General features: G+C 36.0%; 1 protein-coding gene across 10 annotated transcripts in view; it reads right to left on the bottom strand.

Annotated features, from left to right (window-relative positions):
- Nucleotides 1–27,424, bottom strand: part of RBM26 (RNA binding motif protein 26) — a 74,505-nt gene that overhangs the window by 20,382 nt on the left and 26,699 nt on the right. For 7 of the 10 annotated variants that reach the window (XR_008747078.1, XR_008747077.1, XR_008747079.1 and 4 more), the window contains exons 12-21: nucleotides 27,235–27,399; nucleotides 23,017–23,148; nucleotides 21,372–21,443; nucleotides 18,089–18,217; nucleotides 15,825–15,899; nucleotides 15,022–15,192; nucleotides 8,882–8,986; nucleotides 6,224–6,433; nucleotides 4,123–4,209; nucleotides 666–779 (exon numbers count right to left, since the gene is read on the bottom strand). Coding sequence is in view for 7 of the 10 variants with exons in the window: in XM_027781011.2 (XP_027636812.1) it covers nucleotides 666–779; nucleotides 4,123–4,209; nucleotides 6,224–6,433; nucleotides 8,882–8,986; nucleotides 15,022–15,192; nucleotides 15,825–15,899; nucleotides 18,089–18,217; nucleotides 21,372–21,443; nucleotides 23,017–23,148; nucleotides 27,235–27,399 (1,260 nt within the window). In the remaining 3 variants the exon portion in view is untranslated. The remainder of the gene's footprint in view (nucleotides 1–665; nucleotides 780–4,122; nucleotides 4,210–6,223; nucleotides 6,434–8,881; nucleotides 8,987–15,021; nucleotides 15,193–15,824; nucleotides 15,900–18,088; nucleotides 18,218–21,371; nucleotides 21,444–23,016; nucleotides 23,149–27,234; nucleotides 27,400–27,424) is intronic. The other 3 variants (XM_027781013.2, XM_013295976.2, XM_013295977.2) reach the window with 1 other exon arrangement.

Genomic DNA, 27,424 nt, shown 5'->3' with positions numbered 1-27,424 from the left:
GTAAATGAATTAGAAAAAAAGATTACTTGACTTCTTCCACAAGTGGCATTTACTTCTCAAAATTCACCAACATCAGTTTTTTGAGTATAAGGAGTTAAATGCATCAAGAAATGTGGCCCCGCTATTCCTACCTTAACCAATTAAGGTTATTTGGACAAGACTTTAAGATCTTTCATGTACCATGATGAAGACTAACACTCAGCAGAGGTACTTCAGATGTCTGAATGAAGTTAGAAAAGGCTCTAAAATTATTCCTTCACCTGTACCAAGTCATATCTCTCTATAAAGGAAAATCAGATTCTGAAATTTGATCATCTAAGAAATTAATGCCTAAATCAGACGGTACAAAACCATGTTTTGGACAAAATCATCAAGCTCTCTCATGCAAGTTCAAACCCACTCCTTCCATTTTTTAGATACATCCTCTAGAGCTTTTTGTTGTGCAGGAAATCAAGTATTTCTGCAAGGAAAAACAAAGCACCTGGGCTTTCAACAGCCTAGAAAACAAGAAATGTATTTATAGATAAATCCACTTTCTGGTGTCAAAATATGAGTGAGATTCTAAAACAGAAGTATGAACCAATAGTTCATTTTCTTTTGGAAAAACTACGTTATTTCATCTTAGAAAAGAAAAATGAAAGAAGAAAAAGAAAAAGCGAGCTTACTTCCTCTTCATCAGGTTCAGCTTCTTCTGTTTCAACAGCTGACATACTAGCAACAGGCTTGTTCCATGCCAACTTTAACTCTTGTCCTTTAAAGCGAGATCCATGAATTGCAGCCTAAAACAAGTTTGAATATTTTAGTTATATATTTCTTTGTGAGGGGAAAAATTAATTAAAGTAATACTTAAATGCCAGAAATAAACCAACCGCCTGTTTTTTTCAAAAGAAAATCCAAGTAGCATCATGTTGAATTACTGTTAACAGGTTAAAACAAAACAACTTGATTCACTGCACATGGAATTCACACATCCTTTCAGGAAAATAATCAAAATATATTCAGAAGAAAATAAGCTTGGAAAACCATAAATCATTTGGTGATGCGGGTAACATACTCAAGCAACATCTTCCTGGTTTTTAACGTTATCTTGATGGATTCTTCACCTTTCAAAGATGGACACAAAACTGTTAATGCATAACTTACTGGAAGAAGTTACCCCACAAATACAAATCATTTTATATATTTAAAAAAAAAACACAAAGAAAGACACCAAACAACTGAAAAAAGCCCCTCTGTGATTACAATTTAACCTCCTGGAAAATGTTCCACTTCCTGTAAAGCTGTTGTAATTGAAATGTAAAAATTTTTAACTTATGGGATATTCATGCCTTTCTAAGTACTAGCTGCATTAAGTGGCTGCTTTGGAAATAGTATGTTCAAATTAAAGTAACATGAATGAGCATAAATCAGCGTTAGCAACATTTCGAAATAACCGTCATGGTCACAAAAGATTTATAGTACAATCTGAAAGCACAGAATAATGTGAAATGTAGAAACAATTACATGTTCAATGACATCTGAACATGAATTGTGTGATATTAAAGTCCCCAGGTATAAATTTTAAATCTGTACATATAAATTTATGATAAATTTAAAAGATTCCCTGCTTATTAAAATGCAGCTCAGGAGCTTTTTGTCCATGGTCTCATCACAATGTCACACAACTAGAATTTTTAAAAGTACTTATACGTGACATTTAGGTCCAGAAACAACTTGTAATCTTTGGATGAAATTACCACTACATAAAAATGCAACATTTTGCAACAGGGAATCCTCCTCTTCCTTCCAGGCTAGAACATACACAGTCATAAAGCCTAGGCCTATTTTCATTTAAGAAGGTAAAATATTATCTGCATTTACTTCACAATTGGCCTCAACAGAGGTTTTTAATGATTACCTTCTTCAGCTTTCTCCAACTGCCAGTCTTAAAGTCTGCTTTTGTAGTAAACACAAAATTCCAGTGGAAATATATTTAATATATAAGAATATCTTAAAGGAAAATACAGATTTTATTATATGTGATCAAACAGTTTTCATAAAATTTTGATTTTAAAATGAAGGTGCTATTAGACACAAAGTCATCTGACAAAAGTTTCAGTGCTATCTAGAATGTAGAAATCTAAAACATTGATCACGAATTCTGACCCAGCTAAAATATATACCCCCACTTTCTGGAACATATTCTGAACTTTACCTTGAAAACCCCACCCATTCTATTTAAGAGTGATTGAGGAAAAACATATTGATTTTTAATTGCAGTTACATGGGGGGGGGGGGGGGGGGGTGTGTGCCGCGCAGATAATGTTGACTTCAATCTTTCCATCAAACCTATTTCCCTTTTCCCCCTGCCCACATCTCTCTTCATTCTCTGCACTACTTTCTTTTTCAAGTGCTTCCTATCACTACACGTCTATGTTTGTTACTGCAAAATACTTCCATTCCCTGCTTTTTGGGTACAGAAATTTAGCTACGGCTGAAATGATTCTCCATACCTATTTTTAGGCAAAACAAGTAAGTTGTAACAGTAAAACTGTATTTTGCTGATAAACCGTTATCTGTAGTAAAACGCTGTCAAGATCCTTCTTGTGAATCATACTCCACCTGACAGAATTAAAGACTTCAATTAAGTTTTCTAAAAACAAGATTACTATTCCAGGTGACCTTTTTTATTTTCAGGGAAGTAGAAGTTCTGCTCAATACTTAAAGAGTATTTCTTACATAAACTACAACGTCAGAGAATATGAAGTTGAAAAAGGAGGTACCTGGTGTCAGGAAGCACCAAAACTGAAATGACAACCTTAATTCCGTCTACTTGTGAGTATACTAATCACAACAGCTTTTATCTGCAAGCAGGTATTTCTTATTCTCTCAGAAATTCTGTTCACTGAACTGTGTTCCTTCAATACATCTGTCAATTACTGGTTCTCCCTACCAGTCAGTACATACTATGTACCATTAACTACACTTCCTTTCTCACAGAGTAATTACAATCTGTATAGTTAGTGCTCATCATTGCTGTAACTAAGACTTTCACAAACCAAATTTCTGTGTTTCCGCAAAGCATCTTTGGCACATGCATCAAATTGTTTCTCAAAATATATAACCATAATGATACTGTAAGTGTTCAAAACTATTGGACCCATTGGCCCAATTTGCTTTGTAAACATCAGTATTTCTGTCAATTGTGTCATTGGTATCTCAAGATAAAGTGTACAAGAAGGGATGTGCCTGGCCAGGTATGAAAACTGTGTTCAAGTAAACTCCACAAGATTAACTATCAAAAAATAGAAATTTTGTGCAAAATGTAAACATAAAATGAAATCTTTCCGCATAACTATACTGTAAATATGAAACCATTCTTTCTGGAGTCCCTATCATTTTCAGAATACCACTCTCAACAGTGATGCAAGTATTATAAAGAAAACAAAATAATTTGCAGGAAAATACGTTATTTTGCACAGCTTCACACACTGCCTATACCATGGACAGAGTAAGGCAGGAGACCTGCTGAACCAAATAAGCCCTAATGAACCATATGTAAGACTGCTGAATTACAACACAAGTCAACTCTGGATTTTAGTTTCTAAAAGTTACCTCTATAATAACAAAGATTCCTAAAAAAATATGTGGAAAAAGAAGGAAGGGGAGCAGAGAAAAAAAAAAAAAAAAACAACCCAGGAAAGAGAATCCCATCACATCAAATCACATTTACAGTATCACAGGTTTTCAGGCAAAGGTAAATCCAACTAATCCCAAATGAAATATACAGGGTCACTCTGCAGGATGTCAGTGAAGTTTCAGGAAGCCTGTGAGGGTACCAAATCTTCACGTGAAAAAAACTGGCAATTAAATAAAGATAAAACAAGACACCCAGCCAACAATTCCCAAGTGTTTCTCTTGATTTCTCTCTTACATCCTGTACTTTTTGCTAGAAGCATCCTCATTTCCTAAGGATTTCAGTACTGCCAGATTTGTTTTATCTAGAATTAAACTTTTGTGTCAGATTTCTTTTAAAATGCTTTAAAATACTTGGTAATACTACATTTAATCAAATATAGAATTATCATATAGCTAGAAAGTAGTTAAATGTTGCAAAGTATTTTCAACAAAGACTATACTCACAGCTTCAGCTTCTGCTCTTGTTTTAAAAGTAATCACCGCATGGAGAGAAGAGTCATCTATCTGGCAATCTTCAATTTCACCATATTGCTTTTAATAAATTAAGAAAAAGCTTAGAGAAACAGTTCACCTGTAAAAACGCTGTCTTAAAACAAATGCTCTCAAAAGTCATGTAACATTAGAAGTATACTTTTCACAGCCTTAATGCCAATCAGCGTATGTGTCTTTGCAATGAATACTGTTACTTCTTACTTGCTTTTCTAAAACAAAAAAGTGCTGTAGTCTCTGGATTTTCTGATTGTAAACATACAAGTATGAAGTAAAATTATGACAGAAACAAAGTTGTTCTGCTTCAATATTTCTCTTTTGATCAAAGAAGGGATCTTGAGATGATTCCATTAGTCTATTACGAAACTCTTCCAACAAAAATATTTGTTAGATGTAGGGACTGTAGAAAAAGTTTCAAAATCAACTGGATTACACCATCTTAAGAACCTGACCCATCCATTCCTGTAATGGTCTCTATGGTATTGCCACCTTTCATGCTGCCACCAGGGTAAGCTGCAGTGCCTAACGTTTGTACTCGGGTGGAATGCACTGCTGATGTGCAGAGAGTTGTGACATCATATCACAGAAACAGAAATACAGCTCAGTGCACTTCAATGGCATTTGGAGCAAGTTTAAAACAGCAAATGCACAACCTGTAAAATGAAATAACATTTCTTCTCAGTGTTGTACTACTAACACTGTGAATAGAACTTATTTAATGACACTACTAAGGGAGGTTTCCGGTTAATATTTTTGTTCCTTCAAGATAGTAAGTTTAATACTACCTGCAATAAAACCAAAGAATAACAAGACTAAGTTATGTTTATGAAACAAACTGACACTACACAGCAAACTTAACAGTGGCAGATTCTCTGTCTTCATTTTTATATCCTTTGCAGTAAGAGATACATAATGAAATGAAAAACATGAAAGGGGACCAGCAAAATTTATTTTAGCAATGTTCATAATGCAGGCTACATCACAATGTAACGTTGTAGATCAAAACCAAGTTTTTTCTTATACTCCATCATTGAAACTGGACTCAGAAACATTCAATGGTTGACCAAGTGGATTGTACAGTTTCATTTTGAAGTTCTGTGTTCTTAGTTTTACAACTAAAATTTGTTAAGTCATTGGTCAAATGTTCAGTCCATCATACATCTCTACAGAAAGTACATTTGCTCCCCTTATTGGTATGATGGTTCCCTTTTTGTTCCCCTATATAGGTATGGTGTGGTGTATTTAAGGGGAACAAAACATATACATATATATGTGTGTGTATATATATATATTTATAGCACTCCTGAAAACACAAAACCTTAAAAAAACCAGTATCATGGTGGAGGTATTTTTGTTGTGGGTTTTTTTCCGGTTGTTTTTTGTTGTCAGTTTTTTTAATTTTAAAAAGGAGCCACAGGTCCTTGTTGGCTCTTGTTCTTTTGAAAAGCTGCTTGCATGGCTGCCAGACAGGAATTAAGTTCACTGACTGGAGTAGAATTTACTGGACTTACTGGCTTTTGGACCTCTACTTTCAGAGAATCACTTCAATTCAATATTGAAGAAAAAAAACAATGGGGTGGGGGGACACACAGAAAAAGATTCACACAATTTATGCCACTAGATATTTTTAGTATTCATTCCACAAAATAAACAAATTTCCTTTTATTCTAACCTTTAGTGGAGGGTAAAGTTTTTTATAAATTTATCTTGATTTCTCACTTTATTGTATTTGCCTATATATTACATAAATATTTGTAACAATTTCACATATATCCTCAACAAACAAAAACTTTTAAGTCATTACTTTATATTCCGAATTTCCTTTCATTTTAAGACCAAAACAATTAGTCTTGCTGGTTTATTCAACTAGTCAAATAAACAGTGTTAACTGCTTTGTTTTTACCTTTTTCGGATATATCCTCTTTTTCCATGAACAGTTATCATGTTAAAGATTCATTCCTAAATAATATTTCCAGATTAACTGAATCAATAGAAAACAAGTCATTCAATAGAAGAACGTCATCCAAAGAACAGAAAAGGTGAAATTGCCACATACCGCAAAATGAGGAAGAAGATCTTCTCTATCACTTTCTGTAAATGCAGAGATTTCTAATGCCCTAGGTCGATGATCCACAACTGCATGCACAGGAACTCCTCTGCCTCTACCCCGGCCTCGTATTCCTCTACCTCTGCTACGTGATGCACCCCGACCTCTTGCATGAACCCCTCTACCACGAACTGAAGAAAGAATCCCTCGTTTGGCAGCCTAAGATGTTTATACATAACACATTGATGTATTAAAATTCATAATTAAATATTCAGACAAAATTAACAAACACATATTCCAATGTCTCCTAAAAACACAATCCCACACAAGCCTCAGAAAGAGCAGCTTACAGGTCTTAAAATAATAAAAGGTGAACATGTTAGTAACACTAAAAAGCTAATACTGTTAATTATTAACAAATCAAAAATAGGATGGAAATAGGAAAAAGAGAACCAGGTACTAAAAACAGGTATCAAAAGAGCCCTTATCTAGGAGGATAATTCCTCAGGGGAGAAAAAAACTGCAGTACAACATTTGAAATTTCACTGACAAATTTTCTTGATGTGATTAACTACTTAATTTGTCTCTTCATACTTGTCTCTTAATTAGTCTCTGAAAGTCCATCCAGGACTTTTTATTCTGACCAGAATTAATACAGCATAACACCGGTTGGCCACAGAATTGTGAGGTATGAAACAAGAGGTTCTAATGAACACCACCAATAACAAAGTATTTGCTAAAAATTTGGCTCTACATACTAATTTCCATTCCCACAATACCTGTGTATCCTTTCTAAAGAACTGGCATGCACTCTCCAAGAAAAGTCAAAAAAGGCTTATGACAGTATCTCTGACAGCCATTTAAAAAATAATTTGCCAAAGTTATTTTATGTTTTAAAAAAGCACTTTCCAGGATTTAATTTCAGCATTTAGAACAAGAAAAAAAATAATGATCTTTTCAAACCCAAATAGATCTGATGTAGGAAATGAATGGTAAATGAAATCACCGTAACAATGTTTTTAACATACCCTACAGTGTTTACAACTCAGTGACAGTGCTACTTAAATACCTGCCAATGATATCACTCATGAAGAGATCAATCTGTTACGGCTTTATTCATGAAATTTTACAATAGCATATAGTTCACTTTTTAGTTTTTGTAATGAGATTCCTGCAGGTTTGCATTTGTTTTTTTAAAACATTTGTAAATGGTTAAAAGTTAAAGATTATGCTGTATACTGTCCAGGTTTTCTCACAGTAAAATCAGGGTCACCTAGAGCAGAACAGCAGGTTATGAGCCACAGAAGCAACACATGAATATTGTGAGAGTTAAACTCACGAAGACAATGTGCAAATAAAAATTTTTGTGAAGAATTTTTAAGAATAATGAAGAATCAAACACCAAGGGAAAAAACAAATCTGTATCTCTCCTTTAAATTACACAAGGGATAGATTTCATGCTGTTTCTTGAAACATACTTGTGTGCTTTATTAATAACCCTGTTTTTCTGCATCTACTTTGATCAGTATTTGCTAAAGGCTTCAGAATATTCATTTTTCTAGCAAAACATATCTTCCTGAAAGAGCAACATTTTTTTTCCAGACCCAATGAGATGGCAGAAGTTTAGCACACTCAACTACAGTGTAACTATCTTGAACAAGTACTTACTTTTCTACTGCTACTTTACATATCAGTCAATTCACATATTTTCTAAAACATACAATTTCTAAATAAGCTTTCAGTACACTTAGGAAATATTACTCAACATCAGAATATATATTGCTAACATAACCTTTTATATCATCTCTATTCAATTGGCTTGGCTTATTAACAAACCTATTTTCACAATTACCAAAGCTGCATAACAACTTAGTTTTAAAGTAATATTTTAATGCAACTTAGCCATATGTATGTGCACTGTGTTCATAGGTAGTTACACATAAGACATGACCAAACTTCATTAAAGACAAGAGGGTTTTAAGCGACACAGCAGCCTGCTTAACAGTAAAAAGGGGTAAGATTATCATACAATTAAGTAGATGTTATACAATCATATAGGCAAGACAGTGCAGTGTAACACAGAATGACACCCACAGCATTCAGTTTCTCAAAATAAGACAGAGGTATGAAGAACCTTGCACAGCCTTTTCAATTACTTTACGCACAAGTACTTTAAGAAAAAGCATGTTTCTATACATTGAATACTACTTGGAACACTGTATTTGGTTTTGATAAGTCTTCCTTATCTTCAAACCAATGCTGTAATAATATTACTTTTGGCACTTCAGCCTTTTTGGTTAATCTCAGGAGGATGCTAACACTTAAGAATAAAAGATCAAGAAGTGTATTTTACCCCTTCTGTATCAAACACAACACCACCTACAGGTAACAATTTAAAAGCACTCCACACTCTCAAGGAAGTACGACTACCACAAATCTATAAAAAAATCAGAGTTACAGAATTTAAATAGACTGGCAATCAAAATTAAAGACAATACTATTTCTCTACTTCAGTGGAATTCAGCAACTGATTTTTTTAATGTGTCCATCTACATGCAACTTAATATTGCACTCTGGAAAAAAGTTTGATATAGTACACGAGCTAATAAACATATATGACAATTTCTGATTAAAAGTTAATTGCTACAAAAGAAGAGACAAACATACTTCCAGCTGTAGCTCTGTATATTTTCGTCTTAATTCAGTAACTTCCTCCCCAGCTTGCATCTTCTTGTATAAATCCAGTTCAGTATCTAGTAACTCTTTCTGCATCTAAGAAATTGTTATGGTAAATTATTAGTTCCACAGTTCATGTTCTCTACCAAGGAAACATTTTTCTGATAAAACCCAAGAATCTATTGCTTTACTCCCATCAGCAGGCTATTTTGGCCAGCGCTGGCCTCCAGGTAAGGTAAAAGTCTGACACAGCACCTCTATCTGGAAAACAGATTCCTAGAAACTCTAAGGAAAGCAAATTTGAAACCTAGAAGCTGTAGCAGAATTTTAAACTTAACCATGTTGTGGTTTATGAATTCAGATCACAGATATAACTTTGCAGGTATACATACTGCTTCCTGTGCTAGGCTTTTACCTTCAAAACCAAACCAAGTACAAGTTTAGGAGTCTTCTTGGCAAGACAAAACTTCAATGTGTAGTAGTATGATCTGAGTTTGGTGATGTCAAACCTTTTAGACTACAAAGCCAAGGCCAATGGAACTTTTTCCGAACTACAGATACACAAAATAGAAAATGCAAAAGCATATGGTAGTGATGATGAGATTAAAACGGACACACACAAAAAAAAGCAGTGCAGTTACGAATGAATACACATTCTCTAATCAGTATCAAGTAAAAGCATCCAAGTTTATCCAAGTTCTGTTCAGACCACAGTAGAAAAAGCACAGTGACAAGACTCTGCTAACAAAAGGTTGGTCACTGATGCACCCAGAGTCGTCTTCCAGCACACAGTACATTAAAAAAAATTTTTGGCCAGTTCAAAAATATATATGAAACTGAAACGTGTCTCTGAACCAAAACTGAGACATGTTCATTGCAACCACTGAGGTGCATGTACAGGTGCAGGAAAGACTTTATGCGAGCATGAAAATTTTATTTGAAGTTCTGTTCCAAACTAAAAGCTTTCTTTTTTTTTTCCCCCCTTTTTTTTTAATGGGAAAAACAGCAGCCAAATGTTCCAGTAACATCACAAATGAAGAATAAAATTACAGATAATTGTGAAACAGTTTTGCATTTACACCCACTGATTCAAAACCACCGCATGTATTCAAAGGCTGGCTCTCAAAAGATAAAGATTTTGCAGTTGTGACAGTTGGAAACCAAGTATCATCACTGAATGACAAAGAAAGGGGTTTTTTTTGTTTCTTTGTTTTTTCCTGAAAGCTTTAAAAGAAAAAAACTGGATTATTCAACTGGCAACCTCACCCTGAACCCCTTTCAGCCCCATTTTCCGCTTACCTACAGCGACCACAGAAAAAAATCCATTATCTCCTGTATAATGGTTTTCAAAGTTTTCAAAATTGGAAAGTGTTTCTCTCAGATCCCACTGTGTTGCAATGACAAGGCAAAACATCCATTTCTGAAGTTCAATAATAACCACCAGTTGGAACTCAGAAAGCAGCCTGTGACACTGGTGGCGTAAAGACTTTTGAGGTTTATTTCTAGTGCTTTTAATGAAAATTTCTCTTTTATAGAGTTGTGCCGGGTTTCAAAAAGAAAATACCTCCTTCAAGATACAGCAAGAGGCAGCAAAGGTTCCTACACTCAGGAGGCAAGAGTATTTTGTAAACTGCATGAACTGGAAGATGACAAAAATAGGTAAAGATAATGGCACAGTTACATGGGCCTCAAGTTTGCAAGGTCTTCTGAGCTGTCCAGGTTTTAAACGCTAAGAAAATGCAAGAGAACCTGGAGCAAAGCCTTTCAGAAAATTGTCAAAATTGTAAATTTTAACAGAAGACTCCATTAATTCCCCACTTTCACAAAGGTCAGATGGGACTGATTTTCTCTCTTTCAGATGTTAACAAAACAACGCTCACAGATAAAGCACAATCTCCCTGAGAGGAAAGCTATCAATAACATCAGCTTTTCTACAGTTCAGATTATTTGTTTGTTAGAAAATGGGTTTGCTTAGAATGTTTCTTCACTTTCCAGATTACTAAGGCAATGGAAAACCAGTTGAAGAACTTCATTAAAACGGTAATTCAAATTAGCATACCATCTTGCTTTACTAAGTAAAAACAACAATCACACAAGGAAGCAGCGGACCAGGTTGCCAAGCAGAGGGTGACATGGGCAGAAGAGACCTCAACATCAACAAAACCAAGCTGAAGGGGGACCACCTCAAGCACACACATACCAATCCACATACATGAGGGAGGGCCTACAGAACAGCATCATGGGTGAAGATCTCACTTCTTTTCAGGGAAATCAGTGCCTCTGGGAACAGCCTGTACACACTAATACATCCAACAAGTGAAGAATGAGGAAGATCAGATCTGTGTGCAGTTACAGGGCTACAATCTCACTGGGACTACAGAAGTATCGCAGAAAAACTCACACAACTGGGGCGGTGCAGAGGATGGATACAGTCTCTTAAAGAAGGACAAGCCAGGGTGGCAAGGAACAGGAGTTGCCCTTTAAGTGAGAGCGTAGTATGAATGCAGAGAGCTCTGTCTGGGGACAGATAACGAACCAGACCAAAGTTTATGAATCAGGATTAAGATGGCAGACCTATGCAGGTGACGTTGCAGCGGGTGTGTACTACACACTGATGAGGTAAAAGAAATAGATGAGGCTTTCTTCAGACAACTGGAAGAACCCTCCTGTTTGACAACCTTGAGCCTGGGTATCTGCTGGAAAGACAGGATCATTTTCAAGAATCACATCCTCCAAGTTCCAGAGCACGTAGGAAATAAAGCAAAGGTGGCAGGATGCCTGCCTGGATGAGCAAGGAGATCCTAACAAAACTTAAATCCAAAACTAAGATGTATAGGAGGTGGCAGTAGGGTCAGATTACAGAAGGAATGTAAACTAACTGAGCATGCAGGCACCAGTTTGGAAAGCCGAAGCCCACCTAGAGTTGAATCTGGCAAAGGGGGCAAGAAACAGGAAGGGCTTCAGCACATGTGTCAGCAGCAAGAGGAACACTATGCTGTGAAAAATGTGGGCTGACAGCTGAATGTGAAAGGGGACCTGGCAATAGAGGACATGGGAACAGCTGAGGTACTCTGTAACTCCCACTCCTCAGACTTTACTGGAAAGACTCACCCTTCAGCAACTCCAGATCCTGAGACTAGTGGAAAAGCAAGAAGACTTACTCTTGTTGGAAGAGAATCAAGTTTGGAAACATTTAAACAAACTGGACATACACAAAAACCTGGGACCCAACAGGATGGAACCCTTAAATACTAAAGGAGCTTGCTGAAGTCACTGCAAAGCTCATGGCATCTGGGGAGGTTCCTTGGGACTGAGAAAAGCAAGTATCACTCTGATCCTCAAGAAGGGCAAGGAGATCTGGGGAACTGCATGCTGATCAGTCTCACTACAATCCCTGGGAGGAGGAAGGAGTAAATGACCTTGGAAACCATTTACAAGCATATTAAGAACCAGGTGATTGGGGACAGGGAAGGAGAAATCATGCTTGACCTTAACAACTGTCTAAAATGAGATGACTGGCTTGGCGGACAAGAGCAGAGTAGTGGAAGTTGTTCATCTTGACCTCAGTAAGGTTGCTGATACTGTTGCCCACAACATCCTCACAGCCAAAAGGGTGAAGTGCTGACTAGATAGGTAGACAGTGAGATAAACTGAGAAATGGCTGAACTTCTGGGTTCAAAGGCTTCTGATCGGTGGCAGGAAGTCCAGCTGGAGATCCATCACTAGTGGTGTAGCTCAGCAGTTACTGCTGTTTAACACCTTCGTTAGTGACCTGGATGGTAAGACAAAGTGTGCCCTCAGCAAGTTTGCAGACAATACAAAATTTGGAGGAGTGGCTGGTACACCAGCTGGTTGTGTTTCCATTCAGAAGGCTCTTGATATGCTGGAGAAATGGGGCAAGGGGAACCTTCTGCATTTCAACAATGGAAAATGACAAGTCCTGCATCTGGGAAGGAATAACCCCAAGCCACCAGGACAGGTTGGGGGCTGTCCAGATGAAGAGGACCTGACGGGTCCTGGTAGCAGAAAAAAAGCTGAATATGAGCCAGCAATGTGTCCCTCTGGCAAAGGTGGCTGACAGCCTCCTGGACTGCATTAGGAAGAGCACCACCATCAGGGTCTAGGGAGATGACTGAAGCATCTACTATAGAAGCAGAGACTGACAGAGCTGGGACTGTTTAAACTTCAGGAAGGTGGCTGGGGGTAGATCTTATCCATGTATATAAATACTCAATATGGATGAGTAAAGAAGATATAGAGACTCTTCTTACTGGTGCCTGGTGATGGAATAAAACAATGCCCAGAGACCCCTTCCAATCTCAAAAATTTTGAGCAATTTTGTGTTACTGGACTATTTTCTTGTCCGCTCCAAGAATTTACTGGACTGCTCTCAGGATAAGTTGTCATGGGTTAAAATGCTGCACTGACGTTTTCTAGTCAAGAATTTACCAAGTTTTCATAACGCAACTTGCTTCCTCATTTCTATAGGTCTGGATTAATTTCCTTGCATGTGACAAAAACCACAACCCACTGTTACTCTTGGATCAAACTGATATAAACTATTTTTTCCTGTTCAAATTTATGAAGCACTGTACACCATCAGCAGAAGATTATTTGTCAAAAACACAAGGCTTTAACAAACAAATGCAGCTTTAAAAATATTAGTCCAATTTCTAGGACTTCTATGGTTCAAATTCACCCTACAGAAGTATCTTCCTTCAGACCTCTAACAATTTTTTCACCAGAGAATGTCCACTCTCTCTCAAAAACATGATCACATCAAAAATAATCTCTTATCTCCAAAAAGATTAAAAACCTGAATTCTGGGATTATTACCCTTAGTCCCTCTAAAACACAGTAGAATATTCCACTGCAACTGAAGTTGTTTTAACAGGTATGAACTAACTTCCAGAAATTATAGTCTATGCCCATTTTCAGGATGAAAATACACTGCTTCAACTTTTTCCAGACTGTTGTAATGATGTAAGAAGCTACAGTGAGTACATACACATCATTCCAGTATTTTTTCTTGATATTCCTTTTCAACATTGTACATCACTGTAATTTACACTGCAGTTACTTTTAATGCCTGTATTCCTGTGTAAAATAAAGCAGTAGAAATGCTGCTTCAAACTGAAAACTATTGATCCTAGTTTAAACTAGGTTAAACCTAGATTAAACCTAGGTTGCAACATTACACCATCTTTTTAAAACAGAATCCCAAACATTAGAAGAGAAGACTACGCATTCTGAAGATTTAAAAACTGAATGAAAACAGCCAGAAAAGATCAAGACTTTTTGTCTGGAAAATCCACAGTACAAAAATCTGCTCTTCTATTATTATGTACTGCCTCACTTGATATAAAGCAAGAAAAGCTTGTCATATCTAGAACACTTATTAATTTCTTAAAACATTATTTCTCAAAGTCTCACCTAATTTTTAATCACCGTGTGACCTGTTTAGGAACAAATACTTTATATAAAAAACAAAATACTGCATTTTGAAAAGGTAATATAAATTACATCTTTAAGCAGTTGGCAAACTGGTTACAGCTTGATACTAACAAGAATGGTAACAGAGAAACACCTCTCACAAGTACAACCCAAACATGGGAAGCTAGATCAAAGGAAAAGTGACCAGTACAATCTTCAATCTATAAAATTAAAATATTGAAAAATTTCAGTGACATAAAAAGCCCCAGAAAATTACGTATCAGTACAGTAGTAAACTAATTTCATGAAGCACTTTGTGTATTAAACCTGACCAGAAGATATCTGCGTTGCATAATGACAATCCATTTGCATGAGAAATGCTATTTTCATGATTTCTATTAAAAATTTAAGAAAGCAATAGACTATACATAAAAATCCTATGATTTTTGTTTTGCTTTTTGATTTTCCAGATGATGCAATATCCGTGTAACAATGGGTAAACCTTTCAGACAAAAGCATTTTTTTTTACAATTAAATATGTTCCTTTAAAAAGAAGGCAAAACCAACCTCACTTCAAAGACAACTTCAAAATTAAACCACTACGGTTCTAAATACTGCTGATGTGGCTATGTATTTTTATTCTGCTGACATAAGCATGTGAATTCATCTTATTAAAAAGCTGACCAAAACTTGAGTACCTGAGTCTTAGTTTTCAGGCTTTTTAAAGGAACCCCTCCTCCTGGTGATACACCTTTTAATTCATCCTTTAACTTGGTAATGCTATTTGTCAAAATTTCCAGTGTTTTCATGATTTCTGCTTTGTCTTCTGACTTCATAGCTTTATTCTTCTCCAGCTTTGAAATCAGCATCTGTTCAATGTAAAAAACCAATTTTTGTTTAGCAACTACTATTACAGATCTGTTTTCCAGTAGTCATTACAACTAAGGGAAAAACAAAATACTGCATTTCTTTTGTTGTGAACTTCAAACTCAACATACGGAGCTTTTATTAGTTTACATTACAATAAAACCTTTGTCTGAATCTCTAATTGATTTGCTAATGCATCTGATATCTCCATTTCATTTGGACAGATTTGCTAAAGATACTCAAATAATTACAAAACTTTTATTCAACTTAAATGACGTTTTGGCCTTTTTCTCCTCCAAAGCCTAAGTACATACATTTTCTATATCAATCTCCCCGGCTCTTGTCAAGTAGAACTCTCAAGCTTTCACTTCTCCCAAAACACATGCGTGTTGCACCCAAATTAGGCAATTTCAACTACAACTGCACTTAAAATTGCATAAGCTTGTAGTTTTAAGTGAACTGACAAAGACAAGTTAGATTAAAACTCTAAACTTAAAATAATGTGATAATACCATTCTAAGAGACTACTTATTTTACAGGCCAGTTTTGTAGCTCATACTTACAAATACTAAAATGTCTTAAAGTGAAATGGGATTTTACAACTGAATTGCTTTCTTTAATGCTAATGTTTTACCTTTTGTGTTTCAATGTGCTTCTCTAAGATTTCTTGCTTCTTTTTTCTTACATCTTGTTGAAGTCGTAATGCTTCCTAGAAGCATAAAAAAAATGACAGAAAGTTTCTAGATTTTGAAAAAAATGACAGAAGAATACTAAATTATAGTTGACAACTATACAGTAGCAACTTAACAATAACAAGGAAAAAATCAGTAACAGAAACTGAAGGTACTAACAGGCAGTATTTCAGATTATGTTTTGGAAAGCAATGCACCTCCAAATTAGTAAGGGATCTAATGACTACTCTTAGTTAGATCTGTGCTGGGAAGACGTCATTACTACTTACGTACACAGTAACCCCTTACACAACTCCACTGAAAGCAATATAATACAGTACTGCAAGAGGTACAACACATAAGAGTTTAAATGTGCAAGGACAGTATATTGAATTCAGTCTAAATTAAGTCCCTCAATTAAAACATATTCCCCAGTACAGTTAAAGCAAAAAGAATACATATTGTTTTCTAAAATTAAAGCATTACACAAAGAAACACATCTCTCTTGTGTCTGACTGCTATAACTTGTGAGAAGTACCATTGCTCAATCTGCTAAAAAGAGAATCTTGACATTGTAATGGGAAAATCAAAATGAATTGAAACTGATAAAATCTGACATATTGAACTCAGAAGGAGAAGCAGGAGGAAATGCCACAGCTGCTGTGCTTTGCTCCTACTCATGCTGCTTGAGAGAAAGCAATTGGTTCTTGCTCTCAGATACAGAATGTGTAAGTCTTGAACATTGGGACACTTGCAGAAAACAATTAAGGAGCTTTGATATCAAGCTATTTAATGGGATAAAAGCTGAGAGGTAGAAGATGATTTTGCAGCTCTAGATCACCAAACAACTGGGATCAGACTGCAAGTGAATTATCTTATATAAAGAGTGTAAATGTACAACAGCCATAAAAAAGAAATAGTAATAAGGTTTTTCTGTGTCTTCTGAAATACTGACAAATTCTACTGCATGAAATGTTAGTTTTGCAATACAGTGTGCATTTTTCTGAAGGGAAAGGGAAGATAAGACAAAAGGGTGAATGCTAAGCAAAACTAGGGAGACAGGAAGAAAGAAGGGAGTGAGTCCCACAAAATCATGTTTTTCCACAAGTACTAGTATATTGTAATAAAAATCTCTGAAGACAGGAAGGAGCACAACAGCACATGAAAAAAGAGCCAATCCCTTCACACATCTTCAGTGTCCTTCTCTCAAAAAAAAACAACCTACAGCTGTTTATGATGAGTCAATTTTATTACAAGCTTTTTGCCATTTCACAGGCATTTAGCATCTTAACTTGAAAGGTAAAGGCTGTATTTCTGAAAAACATGTTTTAGGGGACAAATATGAAATGAAATTCCAAGATTAGAAGTGATTTCTTTGAAGTCTGGACCAATGCCACAACTGACATGCAGCTACAAACTGTTATTTCAAATTATATTAGACATCAGTTACAGAAGTTTACCAAATTGGCTAAAAATCCTACTTTAATGGTTACACCACTTTCAATACTTAGGTTTGAACCTAACTTAGTATTGACCTCTCAATCTGTGGTTTGAAACCAGAAAGATAAACACTGTTCTATTATTTAGCTTTCTTAAGGATAAGAATAACACTGGAAAAGGAGCTTTACTGGGCTCTTCTGAAAATTCTAAGCAAGCTAAACTACAATTGAGCAACCTATTCAAGGCCAAATGCATTTTTGTTGTATTTCCTCTCTAACATTAAAAAAGAGAGAGAGATAGATAACCTAATGCTATATGCAGGACAACTATAGTTTGAAAACAATAAAACGCATAGTCATACAGTTCTCAGTTCTCTCAAGTAAAGAAACAATTTTGGTCACAAGTATAAAATACACTGATATTACTGATGATAATAAATGCCAGTTCCATAAAAGCTTAAGAGAGATGAATAGTGACTATACTATACTCCCTTCTCGCTCACAATAAACCATTACTACCTCAACACAGAGGTTCTGCTTCCAGGAAGAAGTGTTTCACATTTTTAACTTCCAGAGTGTTTTAAACCTGCTCACACTGCCTGAATATACACTGAAAAAATAATAAAACAATGCTGAATTTTCTTGTCCTTTGAAGAGAAATTATGGTGAATTTAATCTTATAGCTAGTTTCATCTATGCTCTGGAGATGAATATACATAGTGCACTATCTCTAGTGGTCACAAGTTCCCGATCTAGGTCTATTTTATAAAGAAGCATATTTAATTTACCTGTTTTTTCTTCTGTGCTTCATTAGAGTCTAGCACGGAAGTGGAAACAACAGGCAAAGATTTCTGTGCTGCCTTCAAAGCAGCAGGGTTGTACACAGTTTTTGTCAAGCCAGTAGAAGTGGATAAAACCTATAGGAGGAAATCATTTTATTTTTTTGCCAGTGAATTTCAGTTTTTTTTTAAAAAAAAACACAAGTGCTTAAAAATATATGTATTTTCTTTTGTCTGTTTTGATGATATGAAATATAAAAATTTGGTGTAACAATTATATTTGGAGTTGCTGAAGTGAAACCATTTTTGAAGAGGCAGCACCACATCAGATATATAAGAATTATAAACACCAGATTATTCCATATTTCCCTATGGAATTCCATAGAGATTTCACATGTACTTCCAAGTTTCAAATATATAAAATTTGATGTATTTGAGTATGTTAAGGAAACATAAGACTAAGATTTTACCAAGAGTAACCAAAGTTTTTCTTTTTTTATTTTGAAGTTTAAAATCTGATTTTTCATGACGGCATGAATTTTCCGAGCAAAAATTCAACATGATTTTAGAGATTAAGGTCCAAAATAGATACAACAGTTTTCATATGCCATTTGTGCAAAGTAGAGCTTGCACAATCAACAAGCAGCAACTCAAGTACAGGGAAGTCTTCAACATCATACAGCAAAGGAAGAGACTCCTATGTCTCTCTGTTCTCTTTCCTACATTTGTAATGAGGTATGAAATTTCTCCATGACTTACTGAAAACACAGTCGCCTGCTTCACAATCTCTCTAAAGTATACTGTGTACATCTCCATAATACCTGAGGATTGGGACTACTCTGTTTTCTTATCACATTCTTTAAAGGACTTCTTGGCCATGTTAATGTTGAAAAATCCATGGCTAAGTGCTGGAGATAATAGAAGCATGATCTTGTCTACCTTGTTAGCAAGTCACAGCAATTATGCCATTGGTATAATTTTCAGGAGTTTAAAAATACTTTATATATATATATATATATGTGGAAAATTAAAAGATGCATGCAGAGTCTATTGGTCACCATGCACTCCATAAAATAAGATACAATGCCCACCAACAGAAGAATAAAGAGACAGCCAAGAAACATTAGAAAGAAGGAAAAAAACCAGAGATCAGAATAATTTACAACAGGAACGCTTCATATAAAAGCTTTTCACTTTGCTGTGCTATTTACACTATTTCTTCCCATAGTAAAGTATTTTCTAGAGTAGGCAGTGCAGAGAGGAGAGGAAAACAAAAAAAAGCAAAGCATGTTATGGGGTATATTAAAAGGTGATCTAAAATGCTCTAAGCAGGCCATTATAAAGGAGATTATAAGTTTTTAAAAGTTTCCTTAAAGCACATTAATATATGCACATCCCAGTCATATAGTTCCTATTACAAAGTAGCTTTAGGACAGGCTACATCACAAACCGAGGATCACGTAAAGACAGAAATATTGATACACTCCTTCTGCCCTGAACTGTCTTCAAGGCAGAGTGAACCATGCTTCCTCATCTCTTAATATAAGGACAGGTGCCAAAGCAGATGTATCTGCATCAACTAATACAGAAGAGCAAGAAGCAACACACTGATGTCTTCTAAACCTCTTAGTACTATTCAAGAGAAGGACCAGTGTGAATATCTTCACAATTTCATAAATTGCAAATCCCTATACAGATCTTAAAAAGCCTCACAATGACTGTTTCATCTACTTTTCCTCCTGCTCTTTGGGAAGCATAGCTACATACTCTCTTACTGTAAAGTTTCTGTCAAATCCTGCACTCAGAAGCAAACAAAAATCTAGGACATGACTTCTATGGTTTTGACAGCTGTCAGTCATTTAATGTCTAATGGTTATAGAGCATTATCACTTGCAAACTAAGCAAGGTATTTCCTTGTAAAGGGACTGCAGTAGGTAAAAACAGGTCAAACCAAGTTTCAGAGTCTTGCTAAAATTGCCAAAGGAAACTGCTGCTTCACAGCCAGCCTGTTGATCAGCCCGAGCAGCCCATTAAAATCAAACTCTACTATAATACAACAAAGCGGAAAACTATTTTAGCATGAATACACTCTTTGTAGAAAAGTGCTTCAGGATAACTCAACTCTTACGGAATGCGAAAAAAAAAAAAAGTATTTCCACTCAAGCTGAACCAGACTTCCTATTTCTAAAGTATACAGTATTTATGTAAAACATAGTTCAGGAATACACATTAAGAAATTTATCTGCAACTAATTTAGGGCAACACGAATGCAACTGATCAACTGAACAACAAAATGCAAGCAAGAAGCCAAGATCAATGCATTTACGTGGACTGCTTGGCTTGAAATGAGTTGAAGAGACATCCTCTACAATTACAACTCCACATGAAGTATTGTTACCTTTGTATGCCAAGTACACCATAGTATCTTTAGAGTGAATTTTACTTGTCTGATTCCACTAAATGCATTAACTACCATACTGTAAGGGGGCAGGGGGGAAATGCAGTGAATGCTTCATTCATTTCAGGTCACGTAAATTTTCCAACAGAAGAGATATGTACCTAGGCAGAGGAATCTTGTTACCAGGTAAAACTTGTTGCCTTTCTGCCAAAAGTATTCTCAAATGAATGTTATAAACACTGAGGAAGCCTGTCCTCTAAGGTGCTAAATAGACGTGGATTCATGAACTCTGCTACTAAAGCAAGCACATCAACAACTCCATGAAAATTGCAACCACTGGACAAAATACATAACTCACAACTACAATTCAGACACACCTTTCCCACCTCATCTCTCTTTGTCCTTCCTACACAGATTGATTTCCACTTTTATCTTTCCACAAGTACTGCAGATTTCAGACCAGGTAAGAGAGTAAACATTTACAGCATCACCTCTTTAAGGGACATAAAAGCCCAAAAAGGTTTTTATAGGAAGACTTTTCATAGATTCACATGTAGTGTCAAAACTCATTTATTTTTAAGACTTATTTCTGCATTCTTCTAACAACTCAGGATCCTGGAACATAACTAGTTATTTTCATGACTGAATAAATGGATCCTATTACATTAAAATGAAAAACACAGAATAGCAGCTTCTGTCTTATGTGGTTGTATTCTTATAATAATTTAGCCATCTGCTAAGCTAAGTTTCAATATATTATACTTGATAAAACTAACCTTTAACAAGTAACTATTTGTAGTTCTGAAACAAAATATTGACACAAGGGGGTTTATAATATTATTAATTCTATCAAAATTAAATGTGAGAGAAAGAGAATATGAGACATTCTCTTACCTTTTCAGTTGTTGGAGTAACTGGCTTTGACACAAAACCCAGTCTATCCTTCACAGATAATTTAGTCACATTCTAAAAAAACAAAACAAAATACAGTTCAAATATACTTTATGATTATTTTACTGTTTCCTGTGTAATTTCAGATGTTAGGAATTTAGAAAAAACACATTTAACTGATAAAACCATGGACTTTTGAGAAACAATACAAGAAAATAATATTAAAGCAGCTGATAAAGTGAATTTTAGATACTTGATTTTACAGTTACCATACATCTATAAATAGATTGGATAAGACAAAGATTAATTTGGAATCAAAGATTATGCTTTATATTTTTTGCAAGAAGTCCATGACATGCTAGCTGGCATAGGATCATTTACACAGGCCCTTTTAAATACACTTAACCTTCTTTTTTTTAAAATCTGCTATTTGCAGGTGTCAATTGCAGAAAGTTTTTGTTTGAATTTAAAATACAAATGTTTTCGGAAGTGTGGTAGTCTTCCTTTTCAGAAATAAAACCAAAGTAGTGGCACAATGCTAATAATGAAATACTTTTAACATGATAAAAAACTAAAGGTTATTTCTAATGGGATTAACATGCCAGATCCTATCATTAGTCATATTGGTACTGTGATTGCATTGTTCCTTGTACCAAGGGTTACATACAAATACTGAAAACACCCTTAGATTTAGATGCTGACCATTGGCCTCTAATGATTTTAACCGCTTAACAGATAAAGTACTAAAAAAAGGACAGCTCTTAGTTCTTTGGATAAAACCCAACTTTATTTTGAAATCTGAACACTGCACTTTAAGACAACAATACTGAAATAGTTTCAGAGCCTGCTGGTTTTGGGTTTTCTTTAACCTAAGTAAAAACTATGATACTAAAAATTAAGTACCATGCTTGGGTAAGCATCCTGGTTTCAGCTGGGGTAGTTAATTTTCTTATTAGTAGCTGGTGCATCCCTGTGTTTTGGATTTGGTGTGAGAACAATGTTGATTACACACTGATGTTTTTAGCTGTTGCTATGTAATGTTTACACTAAGTCAAGGAATATTTAGTTTCTGAGGCCTTGCCAGCAAGAGGGCCGGAGAGACACAGGAACTTGGGAGGGGATACAGCTAGAACAGCTGGTTCTGAACTAGCCTAAGAGGTATTCCATACCGTGGTGAGCAGTGGTACTGTGCATCACTGGTTCTCTTTTCTCCCTTCCCTTTGGACTGCACTCCTTCTCCCCTTCTCCCTCCTTTTCACTGTAAGTGCTATTATTATTATTGGTGGTGTTTTTTTTTAAAATTTTATTTCAGTTATTAAATTGTTCTTATCTCAGCCCTCGAGTTTTACATAACTTTCTGATTCTCCTCCCTGTCCCTCTGGGTGACGGGGGAGTGATCAAGTGGCTTCAGGTACTTAGTTACTGGTGGGGGTTAAAACACAACAGTAAGAAAGCCAATTTTCATTGCACTGAGGAAAATTTTAATGTCAAAACACCATTCACAATCAAATGAGATGTACATATAAGTAGTAAATGTGTACTTGCACTACATGAGTAACTGTAATGTATGAGCATTCATACACTATGTAACCTATTACATGCAAGAAAGAAAAACATGCCAACTGATTTTTTGACAGTCGTAACATACCTGAGTGACTTCTGTGTTGGCACTCTGTGCTTCTGCAGGCTCAATATTACTTGCAGGTACGGGACCTAATCTCTCCTTGACTGATTGTTTCACTACTGGTAAACTAGGTTGCTGAACTAAGGGTTGTATAACCTGTAACAACCCCCCCACACCGCCAAAAAAAAAAGCACATCATTATATTAACAACAGAAGGTTGCTACATATGTAGTTCAATAAATACCCAACGAAATTGCTGTAATGGCATTTAGATTTACATTACTTCCCTTCTATCATTCAAAAGCTTTTTCACTTTTTCACTTGATGGCAAAAATACACAATTCATGATATTTAGGATGTTATACTGGCTATGTAGTGCATACAGCAATAATATCTATTTTGCACTTGTAGCTCACAGAAGTGATCAAACAACTCTGATCTATTTCTATTAATCATGTCTACTCTGACTACCTTAATTTCAACCTTTTAGAACTGAATAAAATGTGATAACCAGTCTTCTGACTCCCTTCAGAAGTCTTTCATCATCAAGCATTTGATTATGGAAAGGCAGAATACAAACTTGTACCATAGAGACTCTTGTTTTTTACAGCAATATGTCACTTTTCATCTCCTACGTATTTAACTTGGAGAAAACAGAAGGAAGGATATGGAGACATGCACTCATGGGGCTGAGGAAAAAGAAAAGAGCAAGCTAATCTTTGAACCTACCATGGATATGCCCTGACAGCTAGCACGTTGCTTTTTTTTTCTTTGACAAAAACATTAAACACATTTAAGACCAAAAAACCATGCTTCCAAGCAAGCTTCCTGTCATATTTATGACCCTCAAGAGGTCACCTAATCCATTCCCTCACTCCAGGACAAAGTCAGCTATACGTAAACCATTTACAGTATCTACCTATGTAGTTCTTACAAATTTCTAATGAAAGAGGTCCTATCGCTTCTCTAGGCAAAAGTGTTTCAGCATCCCCCAGCATTAGAAAATTTTAATATCTAATGTAAATCTCTTCTGCTGCCTTTAAAGCCCAGTACTTCTTGCTTTTTCTACTACAGACAGATGCAGAGAACACATTATTTCTGATTCTTGGCAGAAGCCTTTTATTTGTGGATTAATTATGGTTGACTCCCACCACTTTTACTAAGTACTTCCACTTCTTTCAGGATTTCCACAGTAAGAAATTTCCAAAGTAATCCTGCTGAGGAAACATCAACGCTCAAGAAATTCTGCAGGACCAGATACTAGTGAAGGGGCAACTTAAAAGCCAACTCATTTCTTGTTGAAAAAAATCCAAAAGCCTGTCTTTAGTGCCTGACAGAAAAAAAAACTGGCCAGAAACCATTATAAATACAGGTAAAATTCATTCAGCTGCAATTAATTAATACACCAGAAATCTTGATAAAAATTCAAATACATATAGTATGTGAAGTACTGTAAGAAAAGAGCTTCCCTACTACTTGTAGATATGATATCAAATACTGATTTCAATGAAAAGGGAAGAAAAAATTCAGGTTCCTGAAAGGATTATGAATTACAAATACCTGTTTACAGACTGAACAATTTGATAACTGTTAAATTCTGGGATAGAAGAACATGAAAGCGCTGCACTTAAAAGTTTAACTTCCTGTTTAAATTTTTCTTAGCACTGTGTGCCCTCTTTTGCCTGTAACAGACTTCAAACTGCAGTCTCCTCACACAGGCTGAAAAGCTGTTCTTTGTGAAGTGGGAACCCTTAATACTGTCACCTGGTAGCAAGGGGAATTCATTCTCTAACCATCAAGGTTAACTTGCCGAAGGTGGTATGCTGGGAAGCTAGTAACATCACTAAAAACTTAACGCTATTTAAAATTGATATTTTGCAAAATCACAAATATACAGATACTTGTTTGGAAACACACAGTTAATACTCCGAAACTGTTCAAGCTATCCTTCTCAAGAGAGGCAATGTTCCTATGAATGCAATGACATACTCCACTGCCCTCTTCTGGCTGATGAGATGTAAATTGAGCTTAGAAAATAAATACCATTTTGTGCTGGTTTTGGCTGGGGTAGAGTTAATTTTCTTCATAGTAGCTAGTAAGGGGCTGTGTTTTGGATTTGTGCTGGAAAAAGCGTTGATAACAGGTGAATGTTTACGTTATTGCTGAGCACCACTTACACAGCAGGAAGGCCTTGTCTCTTCCTCACACACCCCACCAGCCAGCAGGCTGCAGGTGCACAAGAAGCTGGGAGGGAACACAGCTGGGACAGCTGACCCCAACTGAGTAAAGGGATATTCCATACCATATGATGTCATGATCAGCAATATAAAGCTGGGGGAAGAAGGAGGAAGGGGGAAACATTCAGAGTGATGGTTGGTGTTTGTCTTTCCAAGTCACCATTAGGTGTGCTGGATCCCTGCTTTCCTGGGGATGGCTGAACACCTGCCTGCCCATGGGAAGTGGTGAATCAATTCCTTGTTTTGCTTTGCTCACATAGGTGGCTTTTGCTTTACTTATTAAACTGTGTTTATCTCAACCTGTGAGTTTTCTCACTTTTACCCTTGCGATTCTCTCCCCCATCCTGCTATGGGGGGAGTGCACAAGTGGCTGCATGGTGCTTAAGGTGCCAGCTGGGGTTAAACCACAACACATTTTGAGTAGCACTAATTCAGATGAAGCATCAAGGAAATTTATAAATTTTAATTCAAACCTCAAATCTAAAGGATGACAATTGAGGAGATGGTGAAATGGGTTTCGTTAAAACTGCATTTTTGTAGATAAAAAGCAGGGCATTTCTTACAAAAGAAAAAGAGGAGGGAGAACTGTTAAAACGCCCTATAGCAGGATTGCTATGGAAAACTGGGTCATTATTTCTGAATGATGATGACATACACCATCCAAAGTAGGAATGTGAAACAGAGCAGCAATTGAAAGAATCCTCTAACAACTCATTTACTCATTATATCAGCATATATAAATAAGTGTTTCTTCTACAGAGCCTGCTTCAGATTTTCTAAGCATAGACTGTGTTGTTCCACAGCAACAGCAAATCCAATAAAGCAGGATACACAAGTATTTAGAAAGACTTGCCACACCATGAGCTAACTGACAAAACTCTCTACTCAATAACCCAGATGACCTCGGAGAATCGAAGCTTCTGCTTATGTTTGAGCAGAGCCACTACTCCTGCTAACAAATCTGATTTGGCTTGCCACAGGTTACAAATCTAAGCTGCACAACAGTAGTTGCTGTTTCATATTCTTAGAAAGTTGCCAGTGCTACTATGCACATGACAACTACCAATAGGTGCTCCACGCAATTCCTTCCAAAAATGTGGAATACAACAGCTTAGTTGGAAGGGACCAACTATGACCATCTAGTCCAATGTTGCCTGATCACTTCAGGGCTAACCAGAAGTTAAAACATATTATAAAGGGTATTATCCACATGCCTCTTTAGACACTCCGAGGCTTGGGGCAGCAGCCACCTCTAGCAAGCAGTGTGTGACCACCCTCTCTGTAAAAAAATGCTAATGTTGTCAGAACCTCCCCTGAGGCAGCTCTGAACCATTCCCAGGCATCCTGTCATTGTATGACAGGGACATCAGCACCTTCCTCTCCACTTAAAAATGTAAAATGTCCCTGAACCACTCCCACAAATCAGTCTCTCTAATGCAGCTCTCCTCTTACATTGTTTGCATGTCCTCTCTCTCTACATATATATGCATGTATATCTGTATATACATACAGGTACCTTTATGTAGAACAAATTCTACTGGTACTTTCTATAGCAGTATGCATGCTCAACAGAAAGAGAAAGGAAAGGACTAGATAAAACAAGCACCTTTTGGAAGAAAATAGAGATTATCTTACAAGAAAAATAACTCTGCTGTCTTTCTTCTCCTCAAAGAAAAAGCCTATACCATTTAAAGCAGAATAGATATTACTCAGCAGACAGAAGCATCAATTCTTGCTTCACATGAGATGACAACAGAGTGGAATTTTCTGTAAGTCACAGAAGGGCTTTCTTTAAATACCTTCAGTCTTATCTTGCTAATCAACTCCTGAACTTTGTATCTGAGGTCAAAGAATCTACAATTAAAAGAGTAACTTTTGGAAAAGACTCACATGAAGTGTTCATTATTTCGGAAGTACCTAGTTCACTTTCTGTAAACATTTGTAAAAAATGTTTAAAAGATTGTATCTGACAACATTTTAGATAAAATAGACTTAGACCCTCTACCTTCTGTGTAGTAGTTTGGATTTGTGGTGCACTGCCTTCTCGATGCCAATAAACTTTAATAAAACGATTATTTAATACTGCTTCTGTACTTGATATAGCTTTCTTTGCTTCCTCATGTGTGGCAAACTGAATAAGGGCACCTTCTGGATCACCTTGATATGCAACCTAAGATTTAAAACAGAAGAACAAA

Source organism: Falco peregrinus, chromosome 4, assembly GCF_023634155.1.
Source record: "Falco peregrinus isolate bFalPer1 chromosome 4, bFalPer1.pri, whole genome shotgun sequence".
NCBI classification, from domain to species: Eukaryota; Metazoa; Chordata; class Aves; order Falconiformes; family Falconidae; genus Falco; species Falco peregrinus.
Note: the sequence above shows the minus strand (reverse complement) of the source record. Positions and strands in the feature narration are given on the sequence as shown.